This window comes from Gavialis gangeticus, unplaced genomic scaffold (assembly GCF_001723915.1).
Source record: "Gavialis gangeticus isolate Ggan-Ray unplaced genomic scaffold, GavGan_comp1, whole genome shotgun sequence".
Classification (NCBI taxonomy): Eukaryota; Metazoa; Chordata; order Crocodylia; family Gavialidae; genus Gavialis; species Gavialis gangeticus.
Genome location: NW_017728996.1, coordinates 24,861,222 through 24,878,770, shown reverse-complemented (window position 1 = coordinate 24,878,770; position 17,549 = coordinate 24,861,222). Strand labels below are relative to the sequence as shown.

General features: G+C 39.3%; 1 protein-coding gene across 4 annotated transcripts in view; it reads right to left on the bottom strand.

The window, feature by feature from the left end:
- SHC4 (SHC adaptor protein 4) overlaps positions 1-17,549 on the bottom strand; it is an 81,584-nt gene that overhangs the window by 28,321 nt on the left and 35,714 nt on the right. For all 4 annotated transcript variants that reach the window (XM_019504176.1, XM_019504174.1, XM_019504177.1 and 1 more), the window contains exons 4-6: positions 6,571-6,634; positions 5,395-5,514; positions 3,894-3,947 (exon numbers count right to left, since the gene is read on the bottom strand). In XM_019504176.1, the coding sequence (XP_019359721.1) occupies positions 3,894-3,947; positions 5,395-5,514; positions 6,571-6,634 (238 nt within the window). The remainder of the gene's footprint in view (positions 1-3,893; positions 3,948-5,394; positions 5,515-6,570; positions 6,635-17,549) is intronic.

Here is a 17,549-nt window from a genome sequence, read left to right as displayed (position 1 = left end):
AGCACATTCATGGGACACATAAAGAAAAGAAAAGAGAAGAACAAAATTGGTGCAAGATCAAATAGCTGCAAAACCTGCTATGGATAAATTTACTTTGGAAATTAAAAGACTTTTAACTATGTGAAGTTTTGGAATGGTTTTCCAAGCAAAGTTGGAAGGAACTTGAATTACTTTAAGACTGAATTAGACATGTTTCTGAAAAGAAAGGTATGATATGTTCTGGCTCAATAATCAGTGTATAAGATATGTGGAACTGTATATTTAAATCCCATGGAATATAAAGGTAATTCTCTATAGTGTGTAAGGTATCTGGTAATGCCATGCTTCAAGGCTTTTGCAGGTTACTGGCTCAGACCAGGGAAGCTACTGGCATCTTGGGTTTTCTATGTCTTTTTCTGAAGCGTTTGGATGTTGGCTACAATTAAGTCTCAGGGTTTCTGACAGTGAAGCAATGATGCTCCTCCTGGTAGTTAAGAAAACCCAGAGGTTCCTGTCTAAAGGGTCTTGCTTTCCGGCTCAAGGGCAAAAATTCACTAGCCAAAGAACTAGTCTTAGGTCTGCTCCACTGTAATGGGAGTTAGTTAGCTCACCCCTCTATATCAATGTCAATAGAATTCAAGAGCAGAATTCAAAATAGCACTCCAAAATGCTGCAGCAGGCAGATCAGAGTTTTGCCCAATTGGCAATTGTTGGAATATTTTTAAGGAGCAACAAAATATGATATTCAAAGGGGTGAACTCTGATCTCAGTTATACCACAAGGTACATTCTGGTTGACTCCACTGAAATTAAGTGGATTTATTCTTGTTTCACGCTGATGTCATCCTGATCAAACTGCAGCCCACAGGTTAAACTGCTTCAGATTAAGTCATAAATAACACTGAAATAATAATTTTTGCCACTAAATCTAGAATGTGAACTCAAATAGCAAAAATAAAATATGTAGTGACTTTGCCAATGCAAAAGAGCCACTTGATAATTTTGTGTTACAGTAAGAATGGTGATGTAATGAATAACATCATTTTAATAATTAATGATGCATTTTGTTATCTTGGATCTGTAAGATGGGGTGGGGAAAAGGCAGTCTGCAGCCTAGAGGCATGGCTCTCTAGAGGGAAGATGCAATCAACTGGCAGGAAATGAAAGCCCCCATTTGCAATGCCCGCAAGAGCTATCATTTAATAATCCACAATGAATCATGCAAGAAGTAGAGCTTAGGGTCAGCAACATTTCTCCTAGATTTTTCTTTTTTTATAAAAGCACCTAAAATTAATGTTGAAGCACAGGAGCCAACATTTTCTTATACACATTATGAACTCAATTTTCTTTGCTTTCTTTCTTGAAAATTTTTAAGTAGCAAAAAAAAAAAAAAAACTAGAAAAACAGCTGATGTTTCCATTGTAGCTTTGCAATGTTTACACATACACATAAAAGACACCACTCACCACTAAAATGAGGTCACCTTTGGGGTAGAATACATCAGTTATTTAACACAGCTAAACAAAACTATGTAGTGTTTAGAAAATCTCATCTTGCAAACTGTTGAGCTCAGTGCTAAGCACTTTGTAAAACTGGGCTTTGGGTTGGGAAGTAAAGTTTACTATATTGAGTTGAAGTTGTAAGAAGAATTTAGATTGTAATCACTCAAATGGAAACTTGTCCATCAAGATTCCCATCACGTATTATTATGTAAAGTATAATTTGATCTTTAGTGACTGGGGTGGTCAAGAACTCCTTTTTTTTTTCTTTTTTTTTAAATCTCATCCAAATGGCACAATGCCTGTCAAGCATAGTGAGACATTTCTTCTGTTGTGACTAAGAGGTAAGAGTGTCACATACCAAACCATCCCTACCACTTCCTACAGCACATACTGTTGGTGTTCCTTGGAGGTCCAAGTAGTAACCAAACCCATCTCTGCTTAGCCTGAGAGAACAGATGGGAATATACTAATAAGATGGCTGCATGTTGAAAAATAAAGGCAATAAGGCCATGGGTCATGCATCTAATTTGGTGGACAGAGCACTGAAAAGGCATCCTTGTATTTTCAAAACTGAAAGGGGAAACTGTATTTAGAAATCCAAAACTGATAACAGTTTAACCCCTGAGAGAAGTAAGGGATGAGATAAAGTTACTTTTTTAAGAGATAAGAAAACTGAATGCACCTTCATGTAAATCAATAATATTAATAATATAAATAAATCACAAATTGGGAAATCAGAACCCCAATCAGGAATATTGGTATAACTTCATATTATTCCATGGGTGCTTCCATCTGACTCAGTGACTATGTAGCCCCAAGGGCCAGGATCACCAAAGCACAATTCACCCTGGCCACATTCCCTCCAACCACAGACAGACACTTACATGAATGGGATCAAGGACAGATCACAAAGCTAGTTATGTTGGCTTTACACAACTCAAGGACTCCTATACAAGAGAGACAAGCTGACCACTTGAGGCAGCTTCCTGTCTCCTCTGCTCTGCTCAGAGAGGCAAAAGAGACGGAGCAGTCAGAGTTCAGTGACACCTGAAATTCCAGTTTACACTTGCATGGCATTAGGAGACAGGCCAGGGTCTTGTATTTTCCCGGTTTCTTAACACAAGAACAAAGGGATGGTCAAGGAAACTGACAGGCAACAAATTCAAACTGCATAAAAGAAAATATCTTTCCCTACAATGCATAAGGCAGGCAGCTGGCGCCTTGTAGGCAAACTCATTCAAAGAAGCATGAGTTTTGAAGGCTATAGCCCACTTCTTCATTGGATGCTATGAATGGCTGCCCAGGTAGTATTTATTTTCCTAGTTTCCTGGATGCAGCTTCAAGCCAAGATAGAAAAATTGCACAAAAATCTTTACATTGAACTTGGCTATTATTACTCCAGTTTAGTGCCTGGCAGAAGAGTTAGGCTGTCGTCTGTGAAAGCTTGTGCCTCGCTGAGCAAGTTAAACTAAGGGTGCCACTTTGCCCTGCCTTCATACTAACATGGCTAACTACCTCTCTCTGCAGTAATGCATAGTTAAGACTATGGGGACTTTTTACCATCTTGTAAAAATCATGTAATCATACTTAAGTACCTATGGGGACTTTTTACCATCTTGTACCATCTATACTTTCCCTAGAGCCTGATGAAGGGACTTTGATCCTGAACGCTTGCACAAAAGGACAATTTTCTTGCGATTTCCCAGTTGGTCTAAAAAAAGGTATCATTTTGGAACCAAGAGTTCTAGTTTTCTGTATGTCTAGTTAAGACTATGAAACTCCCTGTTGCACAATGCCTAGGAAAAAAATCTAAGATTCAAAGTGGGGAATATTTCTATGGATAACAAGTAATCTAGTTAGAATATTAAACTCTTAAAAGCATTGGAAAAAAGATACAATGCCTTTTGTTAAACTTCTGAAGCCAATTTATCACTATCACAACATAGAAGACGACCTCCAGAACTACTAATGAAAGGACTGTCCCTCATACCTGCTGTGAGCATTTTTGCAAATTCCTCTGAAGTATCATGTGGTACCCACTGTTGGCACTAGGATATGGAACTGCATGGTACATAGATTTGATCCCGTTTGATAGTTTCTATGTTCAAATGTTCCTATTTCTATGTCCCCTACATTTGGGGGTTGGGGGAAAATCAAAGTGTCTGAGCTCAAAAGACAGAGACATACAAAGTGACTTGCACAAGCAGTGAGTTGATGACAGGGCCGGGGAGAAATGCTACAACTCCAACTACTTCCCTTGTACTACTTGTAATGAATTGGAAATGTTAAGTACCATATAAGTGCAATTTAACTTGGAGACAGGAAGGGATAAAGTAGGGTAATTACAGGTACTTGTAGCTTTATAACAAATCCTTTATGCTTATAGAAATAGCTCTTATAAATTAGTACTTACTGGGTCACCTCCAGAGGCAAACGAGATGGACTGCATGTGGTGATTGGCAATTATCTGAAAAAATATAACAAATTAAAGTGCGTTTGTGGCACACATTTTGAAGATACCAGATAATATCTCTATTGATCAAGAGTTTTACTACTTGAAAAACTGATGTGATAATACATGCAGTGCAAGAACTCATAAATGGGCATAAACAAACATACATATGACAGATTTGTGTAGAGTACAGCAAGAGCACTAATATCTTAATTGACTTAAGGTAACCTCTATGGATTTTTCAAAATGAGTCTAACTGTTGAGCTTTAAAATTATTAAGAAGCAGCTAATTTGGGTCCTTGAATATTAGGATAATTGGGGCCATTTGAGCAGAGGGTTACAGATCCATGATTCAAGTGAAGAAAAAATGAATTAAATAAACTGTATTGACAGCTGTCGGGTTGATGAGGAAGACTATATTGATCAACAGAGGCCTCTGGTATTTGAATTCTGAAGCTATTCTCTTGCTGCAGTACTTTTATTCAGCATGACCGAGCATCCACTTTTGGAGTTCATGTATTATCAGCTGTCACTGATGAAGCATACAGGAAGAAAATAAAGTGCAGTGGTACTGCAAGAACAATAAATTGGATTTTCAATTTACCAAGGTCTGGTAAGAAAAGGCTAGCAAGAACAGCAAAGCAAGTTACCAACAACTTACCAACATGGAGAAAAAAATAAAAGCACTGGAGCCAGATTCTCTAGATGAGTTTTGGTGCCTCTGCAAACCTGAGTGGTGCAAAGGACCCATAATCCCCCTGCCGATGCCCCAGGTGTAGCAGAATTATTTGCTAAACCGTCTCTGTCAGAAGGAAGCTCTGAATTTTCTCAACAGTGGAGACAAAAGGTGAGGGAGCTTCACAAAAGAGATATATTTACCTAGCCTTTACCTAGCTTTGGGCCATGAGAATTGCTCATCATCTCCAGACTTCTTTAAGTTTTTTCTGGTGGGTGACCATGGTCCCAAAGAGTCAGTCTTGGATGCACTGACCAGAGCCTCTTTACCAGCTTCCAGAATTGGATGCCAGAGGAGATCCCCTTGGGCCCAGGTAAGCAGAGGGCTTTGTTCCACGGAGCAGTGCAAACTGCCCTAATGGAGGCTCAGGTCTGATCCATTATTTTTATTAAATAGTCAATCATTGGCAGTAATGAGGAACTCCAATCAGAAGAGGAGCCTGTTTATTAGGCACTGTACGAACAGGCAGGGACAGTTTGTTTAGTGCTTAGGCTGCCTTCCTTATGAAAAAATACTCTTTATAAACACAAAGCATGTACACCAGTGTCAAATTCCCCAAAGCTTTTTAGCTTTGGAAGCTCTGGCTAATCTTCCCCAGTCGTTCAGCATGATGGTTTCGCCTTCCTTGTTCATTCATTAAACACAGTCACAGGCATCTCAGAAAGGAGAAATATATGTGAACATAGATGAACAGATACTTCAGGAACTGACCTATGAGGATCCTACCTGCTGGGTGTCAACATTCATCAAAGTAAGGCTGCTTGTTGAGATGGTCAGCTTTATGTTCACCCCAGAAAACTGAAGGTTACTTTTGCCAAGCACAGAAGACAGAAACTTAACTGGAGGCTTTAAACCAAAAAACAAACAAACAAACAAAAACACATCGTAAACTTCATGTTCCACAAACAGCTTTATCCTAGAGTCACATAGATTTTATAACTTATGGGAATAAATAAGAGGTAGACCCATGCCCAACTGGGCCATTTAACAGTTGCAAAGGCAGGCTAGAAATATTATCTGTTAATACTTATATGCAAACACCATGCATGTTAATAATGATACATTAAAAAGTAAAAAAAAAAAAATACCAGTGAGCTGTGTTTGTAAGTAGTAGAGCTGGGCGAATAATTTATAACAAGTCCTTTCTTCATTGAATTCTGCTTCTTTTCTTGTGGATAACATATTTGTAAGTAAATAAGGAAGTTCTCCAATTTAGTCATTTCCCAAGAATAACAGGAATATGTTTAATGAGAGCCGCTCCTACTGCACTCCATGGTTACTGATGGAAATCACCACCTTCCAGTTAACTTAGATATGCTGTGTTGTGCTGCACTAGGCTGCTTCTGTGGCCTTTCTAAGAGCTGCACCATGTCTCCCACTCCTTCCAGTTCCCACTCCACATGTGAAACCCAGAAACAACGCCACCGTGACAGCCCCATTGCTACTGCTCTGCAGATCTGTTTCCAGTACGCTATGGCGTTAGTGTTGCTCTGAACAATGGATATTAAATGAACAATGGTGACTGCAGTAATTTTAGTGTTAAATCATTTAACCTAAGGACAGTAATCGGGGAGAACCGTCAATTAATATAGTCTCCCTAGAAATAAAAAAAAAAAAAAACCTTTTGTTTTTCATCTACCACCCACACTGGGTGGGGTTTGAAACATCTGAGTGTGAACAAAAACTACCAGACAGGTGTTAACCTTGCAGGATGCTATGATACCGAATTGACTGCACATCAAATAACTGGTAGTTCTAAGCAGAAATGTGTAAGAGGTAGTGCAATTCAGCTAACTTGCATAAATTCCCTCATGGGCTGAATCCTCCTTGAGAGTCATCTAGCCCATAAAATGCAGACACAGGAAGTTAAATATCAGCGTGACCCAGCAATGTAATATTTACCTTCCGCTTTTTTAGAGCTCCATTTGTCCCTGGTACAGCTTCACACAGTCGGCTTATTGCCTCCCTACAAATAGAAAACACAGTATAAACTATTGATCATTTAACAAGCATAAACCACAACAAGATGAGCAGATACATGTTTTATAGTTAAAATCCTACCCTCAAATGCTTAAGGCTGCTAGAACATTGTTGTTATTGGCCAGCTGGAAGGGAATTTTCAAAAGAAACCTGCCAGTACAGTAAACCTGAAACTTTTCATGGGAAACTTTTCAGCAGTTTCACCTAATGGACTGAATGCCTTGTTAAAGAGAAAGTGGGAATACTTCAACCTCTTCACCACAGAACAGCCAGTAGCCTTGTATGTGGCTGCCACAGGTTCAAATCCTGGCTCAGCCTGATCTAAAGCAGGATTGATTTATATATTACTGGCAGAGTAGTTGTATCTGACTATACATCAGCAAGGTAGAGTGCCCCATCTGATGTCTAGACTGAGCAGTTTGGGTGTTTGCTGCATTCTCCTTTATCTCAAATGAGATACTGTATAGTCAGGAGGAAGGGTATCAAAGCTTCACAGTTACGCCACCATACTACATTTTATCAGAGTGGTTGAAGTGCTTTCTATCAATCTCAAACAAGCCCCTCTGTTTAAAAGCAATGAGTACAGTTTGCACCACTGGGATGTGGATTTAAAAACCTCTTCTTAAAATGTGGGGATTTTTGATGTGGTGCATTATAGAGATAAGACTTGGAAGGGAAATTCAGAGGTGGATTCCACTTCTACTTTTCAAGGCTTGTCAGATGTTGGGCTCCAGTTCAGATTTCTTACTCAGATAGGAATTCCCCAAAGTAAAAGTCCTTTTCTGTCTCTCTCTCTAAATGTTCTTTCTAAGTACTTCCCATTTATGAAAGCAGGAGGGAAGGATATATCTAATAATGCACTTACAGTACTTACTGGGCTACATCAAAGGCAGATAAATTACACACTTAATTTAGCAAAGTGGCATGTTGCATTTATTTTCCACACTTCAACAAAAAAGTTTCTGATTTAAGATCAGTCAGATTATCAGTGTTAACATGAAACATGCTACTTAATTATTCTGATCAAGGATGGCACAGCAGCTGAGTAAAATCATTTATCTTGGTGAAGGTCACTGACTTTTCCCTTACACTGTTCCACTGAGGCCAATAGGAAAAAAAAAAAACTTTTGAAACCTATTCAGCAAAAGCACAGCTTCCTTCTCTAACCTTCTATTTGCAAATTGCTTTTAGACAACATGAAGATGCACAATGTTAACTCAGTTTCAAACAAATACACATTCCAAACTAAAATGCAATGTCCTCATATTGGTAACTCAAATAATAGCACATGTAAAGGCCTGATGCTGTAAGGTTCTGAGCATCCTCAGTTTTCATTGTCTTCATGGAAATGCTTTGCCATTGGAAAGGGGGAGGGAGCAGTGTTGCAGAGAAACTCTCTGTTATAATCTGAAGAAGTGTAGGTGTATCAGCAGCAGATTCCAAAGTTCAGCACTGCCTGTCCAGAATGATGGACCTCAACACAAACCCCTTGTGTTGCTAATTCTGATTTCTGCCAAATCAGCCCAGATGCTTGCATCCTCTGTCTTTGGGGGTTTAAAAATAAATCCAGTCTATCTGACCTATTCCAAGCAGTGGTCCATGCCCAAAAACTCCTGAACATGTATTACTTATTACTGTGTTCACAGCCACATTTCAAAATCTTAGTCTTCCTAAATGGATACAGGATAAAGGTCAGTTCACAGGCTCATTGCTGACCCCAGCTACTCTAAGCCACCCTCCAGATCATACTCTCTGCTGGTTCTAGTGTGATGGTGTGCCCCGTACTACAGTTTGCCTGATATGGCTTTAACACCAGGTTCATTTTAAAGGCATAGCCCTAGAAAAGAAATTCAGTGAAAACAGGATGCCTTGAGCTTAAGTGAAAAAGGAAGTTAAGATGAGTTGTGATGACAGAAATTCACAAGGTGGCCACAGATGAGGTCTTATTGACAAATGTGTCATTGCAAACCATTGAAACAGCATGTCATTTTGCACAAGAAAAGCAAATCAATAGCAAATTTCCTTCCATCACTTTCTCCTGTATAGTACCAACTATGATTAAAAGGTCCAATCTCACACAAAGTTTCTTAGTTAGAGCAATAAAAGCAGATTTTCTCCCCTCCTACCTCTGTCTTCCATCTGGCAGAAACAAGCATAGAGATTCACGGATTTAGCTGATCGTGTCCATCCATAACTTCTGAAACAGTCTAGGAATAAGCTAAACTCCAGCCTTCTAGTTTTCATGGTTTAAGATCAGCAGACCTATGGAAGTCACTTCGGCTAGGGACAGACATTACACATAAACCAGTTTAAGTGATCAGAAACTGGTTTAAACTTGTAACAGAACAGATGTTCAGTGCACATAAATGAGATTGAAAATGGCTGAAACCAGTCTGAGATAAACCTGGTTGAATGTAGGATCAGATTTAACTGATTTGAATCAAAACAGTTTATGCAATGTCTGTCCCAGAGCTCTTGCTGGTTTAAGTTAAATCAGACTCCCCCAGCATCCCTGCATGCACTCTGGTCTGGGGAGGGCTCTCTGCTCCACAGCAGGGCTTCTCCCTCCCTTCTCCTCCCTGGCTGCAGCTCCGGCAGAGACTATAGGTGTCTGACTGGCTTCTACTCCCCCACTTCCCTCTAAGCAGGGATTTCCCCACTCCCTCTGCCTTACACAGACACCACTCAGTATTACCTAGCAGACCATGTGCTTGCTGCAGTCCATGCTGTGGTAGCCAGGACAAAGGCAGAATCAATGGGTAGCTGGCAATGCCCCTCTCTTGTTTTCTTAATGGAGTGATAGACACTGACTTAGGGGTGATAAACACTGTGTTATCAATTCCCTACCTAGCTGGTTGGGGTGGCGGGGTGGGAGAACCCTCCCTAATCAGAGTGTCCTGCTGGGCCTGGCCACGCCCCCTCAGCTCAGCACTATAGAAGGGAAGGCTGCTCTAGTGCCCCACAGCTTCTACCCTGAGCCACTGCAGGCATGTGCCTGCATTTTTTCAGTCCAGAGGGGATGTCTTTACAGTTACAAACTGATTTAGCCTAGCTAGGTTAAACTAACCTGCAAAGATTGAATCAGTTCAGGCTCAGGCTTTTGAATGTCTGTCCCTAGCTTTACAATTTACTGCTTTTATAAAAGGCCACCTTTTTAATAAAACAATTATACTACACATATGTTTCATTGCAAGAGATGTATGGCGTTAGTAATTGAAGTTTTGCTGATCCAATGGATGGGATATAAGTCTACATCTCAAAAGATATAAAGGCCATTCTCAACATTGCTGCATACCCTCCTTGAACACAACTCTGCCTTAGCTTGTCTATATAAGAAATATAGATAATAACATTTAACCATTCACAAAAACTTGAAAGATCAACTGATATTGATAAAAAAAAGCCTTAGGGAAGTGCTAAGTTGGTTTTTTTTTATTAGAACTTCCTATTTCACAAGGGAGAGTTTGCCTTGTACATATCTGCCACCATGTTCCTCACAGGTACCAACAGAACAAGATTCTTTCTTCACCTTCTTCCAGATTCCTTGGTTGCAATTATTTACAATATGTTGAAGTTTTCTTTTTCCCAGGGATTTAGTTCAGCAGTTCCCAAACTCTGACAGATTATGCACCACCAATTTAGAAAGATACAACCTTAACTACCACCATCAGTTTTTTCAGTTCAACCTTAAGTACCATCTGCAAATTTTTGTGATATAAAGTAATTATAATAAATCCGTTAATGCATACCACTGGTGGTGCCCGTACCACGGTTCGGGAACCGCTGTAGGTGGTAGGCGTATTTCAGATTTAGGACAATTACACCTCTTGTGTTGGCTTTTTTATGAACTTCTACTTAAGCAGATCAGCATGCTATTAAAAGTAATAAACCTTCTCTAGAGCAAATGACATGAAGTGTGACCACTGTCACTTCTCCATTAAGATTGCTCCTACCTAGATATATTGGGATTGGATGTATCTTCAAGTTTCAAATGTTACTTGATAAATTGGTTGAATTAATAAATAAAATAAAAAAAAAAAACAGATTACTTTTAGGACTATGCTTTAATGCATTCAGGTCATATAAAAACATTTAGAGGAAAAAACTCCCACCCAGACCATGAGAGTTAGGAAGTGAAGGGCTGTCCACAAGGAAATTGAATTGTGTTTTGTCTTTTCCCCAATAACTTTCCACCAAAAGAAAATATTCTTAAAAGCCTACTGAACCCCGTTCTCATTCGCTTTAGTTTGACAGTGCATCTTTTAAGCCTGGTCTGGAATGCTTAGCATGGAGCATAAACACTGTTACTCCAGTTTGGGAACCTACAGCATGGAAACCCATTTGCAACCACAGCCACCAGCCAGCCATTACATGTGTCTGACTACACATGTTTGTATGAAAGTCTCAGTAAAAGATTAAATGTTTACATAATTTAAAGAGACAATCAGAAAACCGCTTCTTTAAGACATGAAAATTCAAATTACACATTGTCACGGTAAAGTGCGACTGTATCATGATCCCAAATAAACCACTCAATGCTTTCCTGCTGCACACATATTGTGCTTGCATTCTGACACATTGGGGTTATTTATAGATCATGATTACTTTATGAATGATCATCTTTTATTCAACCAATTCTGGGAAGGAATGCATTTTAGACTTTGCTGGTGTCTGCCTGCCTTTCGTAATGTTCTTAGATTGTTTAACTGAGAGTACAGTATTTGTCTTAGGAAGGAAAGCTCATGAAGTAAATTCAAGATTGGACTCTGATGTTTTACTTCTTACTGCTTATTCAGGGAGAAAAATGAGTTAGGAAAGTTTAGCTACCTGTGAATTCCCCTCTGGGTGGGGAAGACATGCAACAGGGCCTTATTCTCTGAAAAAAAAATAGTTTCAAAAGGAAACAAAATCAAGAGACATGGCGAAAAAATTACCACAGCCGCTAGGTCCAAGGGCATGTCTACCCGCTCCATACTGCACCACCTTGAAGTATCACCCACCCTCTCAATCCCACTCCATGCACACAAAATCCTGGAGATCAGCTGTTTCCTGAGGAAACATAAAGTCAAGTTAGAGAGAACAGGTTGTGCCAAAGACCATCGCCCATAGCTCCCTAGGCCAAATCTCAGAATTAACAAAGAAGGGAGGGCATGTAAAGAACCAATCCACTGCAATAAAAACTGCTAAAACAATCAGCTAAGCACCAAAACTATCTAATCCATAGCAAGAAATAAATAGAGTTAGGAAGGCCAAAAAGTCATTTATATGAAAAAATGGATTCCAGGACGATAAGTTGATAGACCCTAAAAAAATATATATAGTCAACCTTGAAAATGGTAACATGTCTTAAGTCAATGTGAAAAGGAACCAAACAGGTCCATTTATGTAATCTAACCAAAGGGAACAATCAGCAATCTAAGACTGGCTGTGCAAAAAAGACAGAAATACTGACCAAAATCAAAAACATGGAGGAAATCTTGCAGTTTGGCAACAACTAAATTATTGAAATTAGAAGAGATTAATGAATGAGCCTAAAGCAAAACTAGTAACAATGGATCCCATTCCTATACAAGAAGATGATGAGAACTTGGGGAGAACTAAGCAATTTTCCAGCAAAGGGAAACAGAGAAATAGGATAATTACTCAGCAGTTTCCACTACCTCTGCTGTTCAACACAGAACGCCCACTCCTTTGTCTCATGGATTGGCTACTATATCTCTAAGGATGGTGTTTTAGATGATCTAACAACCTTTCCCACACATAAAATAGTTTCATCCAGCTGGCCCTGACCTGTCTTGTTTTAATTTAGGTACTGATTTATTTAACAGCACAATCACATAACAGTTTATTTTAAGCACACCTAATATATTTGTTCATAGATTAATGACATACGTAAAAGTTAAGAAATATGACTTAACTGCCACAAGATTTACAGTAAATTGTACCTGCACTTTGCTCTGAGAAATAATGGTGTGATAATACCACTTTTATATTGTAAAATAATTAAAAAATACAGTACAATTCAAAAGAGGAGATGCAACCAAGACAACTGCACTGCAACTCAGAGGAAAGAAAAAATTATAGACCTATCGAAACACCCTTTGAATTGCTAACTTGTTTCGAGAAGCCTGATTTTAAGTTGTTCTTTTAGGAATATATTTTCTGTCAGATTAAAATCAGCCTCCACTTTCATACCTGCCAAATCTCATACCCCTGAACACATATTTGGCAGTAAGCCTGCTGACAATCCTGTTCCCATGCACAATGTAGATGAATGTACAATTTTATGGGCATAGACACTCCCACACACATTTTTACACTCTCCAAATCTTAGCCCATCGCTGAAAATGTGATCGTTGTTCACTCCATACCTGACCTTTCACTCCTCTCTCTCACTTACCCCAAAGCAAAAAATATTTAAAAAAAAATCACAGTCAAAATGGAATGAGGCAACAAATCCCTTGTATCCAACAGGAGGTCTTTTCCTCAACCCTGGAAAGAATAAAAAGCAAGAAGGGAGGGTAGGGGGAGGAGGGGAGGTGCAGAGGACTAAAGAAATAATTGCAATCTTAAGCAAATAAATGTCGGTTCCTATATACACTTACCATTCAAGGTCAAATCATTCTTTGCCAGCCTCTCGAAACACAATCATAAAGGCTGATCATTGGCATTGACACTTCTTTATTTGTTACTCATTTGTATTAAATGTAAGGGATTTGTTTAAGTTTTTTTACTACAAATAAGGGCTCACCCATCAGCCAAGGTAGAGAAATACTGTTTTACAAGCCGTTAGAGTTTTGGCAGCTCTGCTGCCTCCTGGATTGAAGCCTTAATTTCTTGAGAACTTAACAATAAAAAGTTTGTACCGACTGCTCAAAGATTATGGGGTGGCAGGGAACCTGCCAAATGCAAGAGTCTTGCTCTCTAGGGTTACTCTCTAGTTGCAAAATCATTGTGGATTCTTATTCTTTTTTCAATTTAAAGAGGAGACCTCACAATAACAGAGGGCCACTTTGTTTATTGTTTCTTCAAATGAGAGTAAAAGAAGAGATGTGGGCTGATGTAAGTGAATAAGAATGCTGTTGAAGATTTGCTTTTTAAGCATTGGAGGCTCTGCCTACACCATCTAACAGAACGGGATTGTACATCTCAACAAAGTACAAACTAATCAGCTAAACAAAGTGGGCCTTATTTAGCTAACCATCCACACAGCCACTTTTCAGATGCCCTTCACCCTGTCAATGCTGCCTAACCATTTTTAAGCTTGCGAATGAATATTACAATGTAAAATGCAAAATCCCTTCCCCTGTTCCCAGAAATGTCCAAAAACAATTGCTAATAATGACCTTGATTTATCAATAAGAGTTGGGAGACTGGAGCATATGAGCCAAAGGGTTCAACAGAAGGATGAAAGTTCATGTTTACAGGACAGCAAGGAGAGGGCAACTGGTTCATGAGAGTAAATAACAAAAAATATTGACTTTCTGCAGAGTGAAACTTCATACCAAAACCCTGAACCTGAACACTTTGGACTTTTGAGGCAAATTAAATCCAGAAATAGATCCTGATGTACTCTGTAAACAGAAGGGATATGTGCCATCGGCAGAACAAACAAGCCATAGGTAAACGCTGCTGCCTCCTGCCATCTCCCCTACTAAAATCCTTCCAAAGCAACTTGGCAACAGTCCTCTTCATACTTTTGGTGGGGGGCTGATCCACATTATGTGATTTGAGCCCAACTCTAATACTGACCGGTAAAAACGTTTTTTGCTGAGAACATGCACTAACACCTTATAGGGGAAGTATGGATTTATAAAAGTCAGTATTTCAAATGCTGCATTTCAGCATTACTTGGTGAGTTTAAGCGTGCAATCCAGTTGGAATTATTAAGCACAGACTGAAATTTAAGGAACATAACAAGAGTATTTGACTCAACTAGGCTGCCCCCTGCCTCCCTTCCAGCTTTTAAACAGAAGTTTATCCTCTGGTGTGTAAATCAATAATACAATAGATGATCCTATTCAGAATGTTCCAGGAAACTGGTGACATATACCCCATATCCTGGCCTTCAGGGCATAAGGCATGTGACTTGCCCTGTTCATTTCAGTGGAACTCAGTCAGACATCCAAAACACATTGCAATGTCTTGGAGCACGCTATGTGGAACGTTAGCCTGGTTGTATACAAAGATGCAGTAGATTCCCTCAGTTTCTCCAAATTCAGACCTCCGAGCTATGGTATGCCCTTGATGCATGGTAGACCATGTAGAAATATAAATAGGAGTTAAACTTGAAGGTCTAGTCCTATGGCATATGCATCTTCGCATAGCGGAGAACAGCAAGAGCTTATCTGAATACAAATTTCTCTGGTTTAGGGAATTTAAAATCAACTGTATTCAACTGGTGCAACATGGAACCTGGATATTATTAAATTGATATAAAGCTGGATTACATTTACAAGATTACTTGCATTATTTATAATTAATACATCTATATTACTTTTTAGAAAGTCATATCACCAGATTTATATTACCTAAATCAATTAAAAAGAGATTTAAGCTAAATTGACTACTCAGAGTATTGTTGGCACAGGATTCTGTACCACTTAAATTCTCTACTTACTTCAGCTAAACTAATGCGGATCTGCTTGGGGACAAGGCCCAAATATGAGCCAGTTCAGGTACAAAAAAAACCTAAATAGGACCAGGTCCCATCCAAATGTGAAGGTCCCCAGACTCAGCTTCCCAGCTTAGTTCTCCTTTTTCCACAGACCAAGGTGACAGTCTGTGCAAATGGACCTTGCCCAGAACTCTCAATCAAGGGGAAGGAGGGTTAAAGTTGCTTTAAGCCACCTCTTCACCCTTAGCTCTTCTTGGAGCAGGAGAGGTCCTTGCATAATTTAGTCAGCCCTGGAGACCTGTCTGAGTGGCAGCAGCCTTCCAGGGTTGTCACATAGGAACCACAGCACTACCGTGCCTCCCAGACATGCCTCTGTTGCCATCTATCCCACCATCTCCCTTACTAAGGTCTTTAGTGAGCAACTTTGCCACAGCCCTCCTCATACTTCTGGCAATAGGAGAGTCTTCTGATAGTCATAAACAGGAGTTTACAGAGCACACCCATGCACAAACTCCAGAACACCTCCTGGTATATACAGGGTGCACTTGTTGATCAGCTCACATCGGCCAGTGCGATATATAAAACATATATAAAATCAATCTGTGCCCTTTTGTGCCTGCACCTGTAACCCACAGGTTTTGGATGGACCATGATAAGATCCAAAGAAAGGGAACCTGTACCAGAACCTGCAGTTCAAGACAACTTACTTCTGAGAAGCGTACTGAGCATGTGCACACCCTCCTGATTATTTCTGGGCTTTCTAATTGAGTTGCTCTGGTCTACAGGACATAGAAGATTGAGCTAAAATTTGTGCAACCTCCTGTTTTCTCCTTCTTTGGACCTTAACATGGTCCATCCAAAGCCTGTGGGTTACAGGTGCAGGCACAAAGGGTACAGATTGATTTCATAGATGTTTTATACTGCACTGGGCCCTGGGAGCTGATCATCAGTGCACCCTGTAGTTGACAGGAGGTGTTCTGGAATTTCTGCATGCAAAAGATGCCGCACAAAAAGTATGAATTGTACAATGTGAGCTAAATCTCTCTCATGTACAGTAAGTGTCTCCGAAAACATGAGGCTTGGGATTAAACTTGAACAAATGCTTAGTACCCTACTCTCGTTATCCTCAATGGGCTTTGCAAATATTACCTAGCTGATCTTCATAATGTTTGTGTGAGTTTGGTGACTCATTCATTTCCCCAGTTTTTGAGATCAGGAAGCTAAGGACACAGAACATGCATCAAGCAAGGAGAGAAGCAGAAGCAGCTGGGGCCACATTCTGCAGTTGCATGTGCACAATTGTGACAAATGGTTCTTTGTTTAATAGAATACTCTTAAAGTAAAAATCAAATTCCTTTACTCATGTCACAAATACCTTTGATGATTAATATTGAAAACATTACAAATAACCCATGTTTTCCCACATCACTAACATTTTTCTTCTTAACTGAGAGAAAAATAACAGACTTGTATGATTTTACTTTTGCTTCTAGTCACTTTGCAGCTGATTGAACTTTCAAGTTTTTGTGCACTAGTCCAGTGCTGCATTTGGATTGCAGATATTTTTAATTTTTGCATTTCTCTTTCCCACAGACTGCAAGGGAACTTTCAAAAATTCCCACTGGAATTTTTAAAAGTAATGAAAACATTTCTATTGCTAGGTTTCAACAGAGCTCCATTTACAGTACCTTTGGTTTGGTCCAAATTTTATTTGGCAAGGTCCCTTTAAACAATTATTCATATTCATTACTTTCCAGACAGACCATCAAGATCTATGTTTGCTAAGAGTAATGGCATACTCCAAGGTATACAGTTGGGAGATAACCTCACTTTTTGGCTTCTAAGGCTATTGAAGAATTCAGTGTTTTGATCTGAATGCTGCATACTGACTTCTTTGGACCAACTGTGCTACACTTCCTTTTTTTTGATCTGTGAATAGATGGTGATAAGGAACTGTATAAATATTGCGGTAATTGTTTTTATATACAAAAACAGGAAATGGCACAACTGTGTGCCTAAGCTGATAATAAATGCAAACTACTTCTGATTTTGAGTTCAGAAGAATCAATTAAGGGTGCATTAAAGCATGCTACCCAGGAGCTTGAATGATTTAAGCTATTAACAATTTATTTTTCAAAGGCATTGGCTCATCTTCAGCACTCAGCTTAATTTAAAGCCTCATTTCAAAACTATGCAGCATCTTATCAAGAGAATCCCTAGCAAGGTTAGTAACTTCATTTTACCAGATATATTAGCCCGTTGTAAAGGGGCTGGAGGGTTTTTT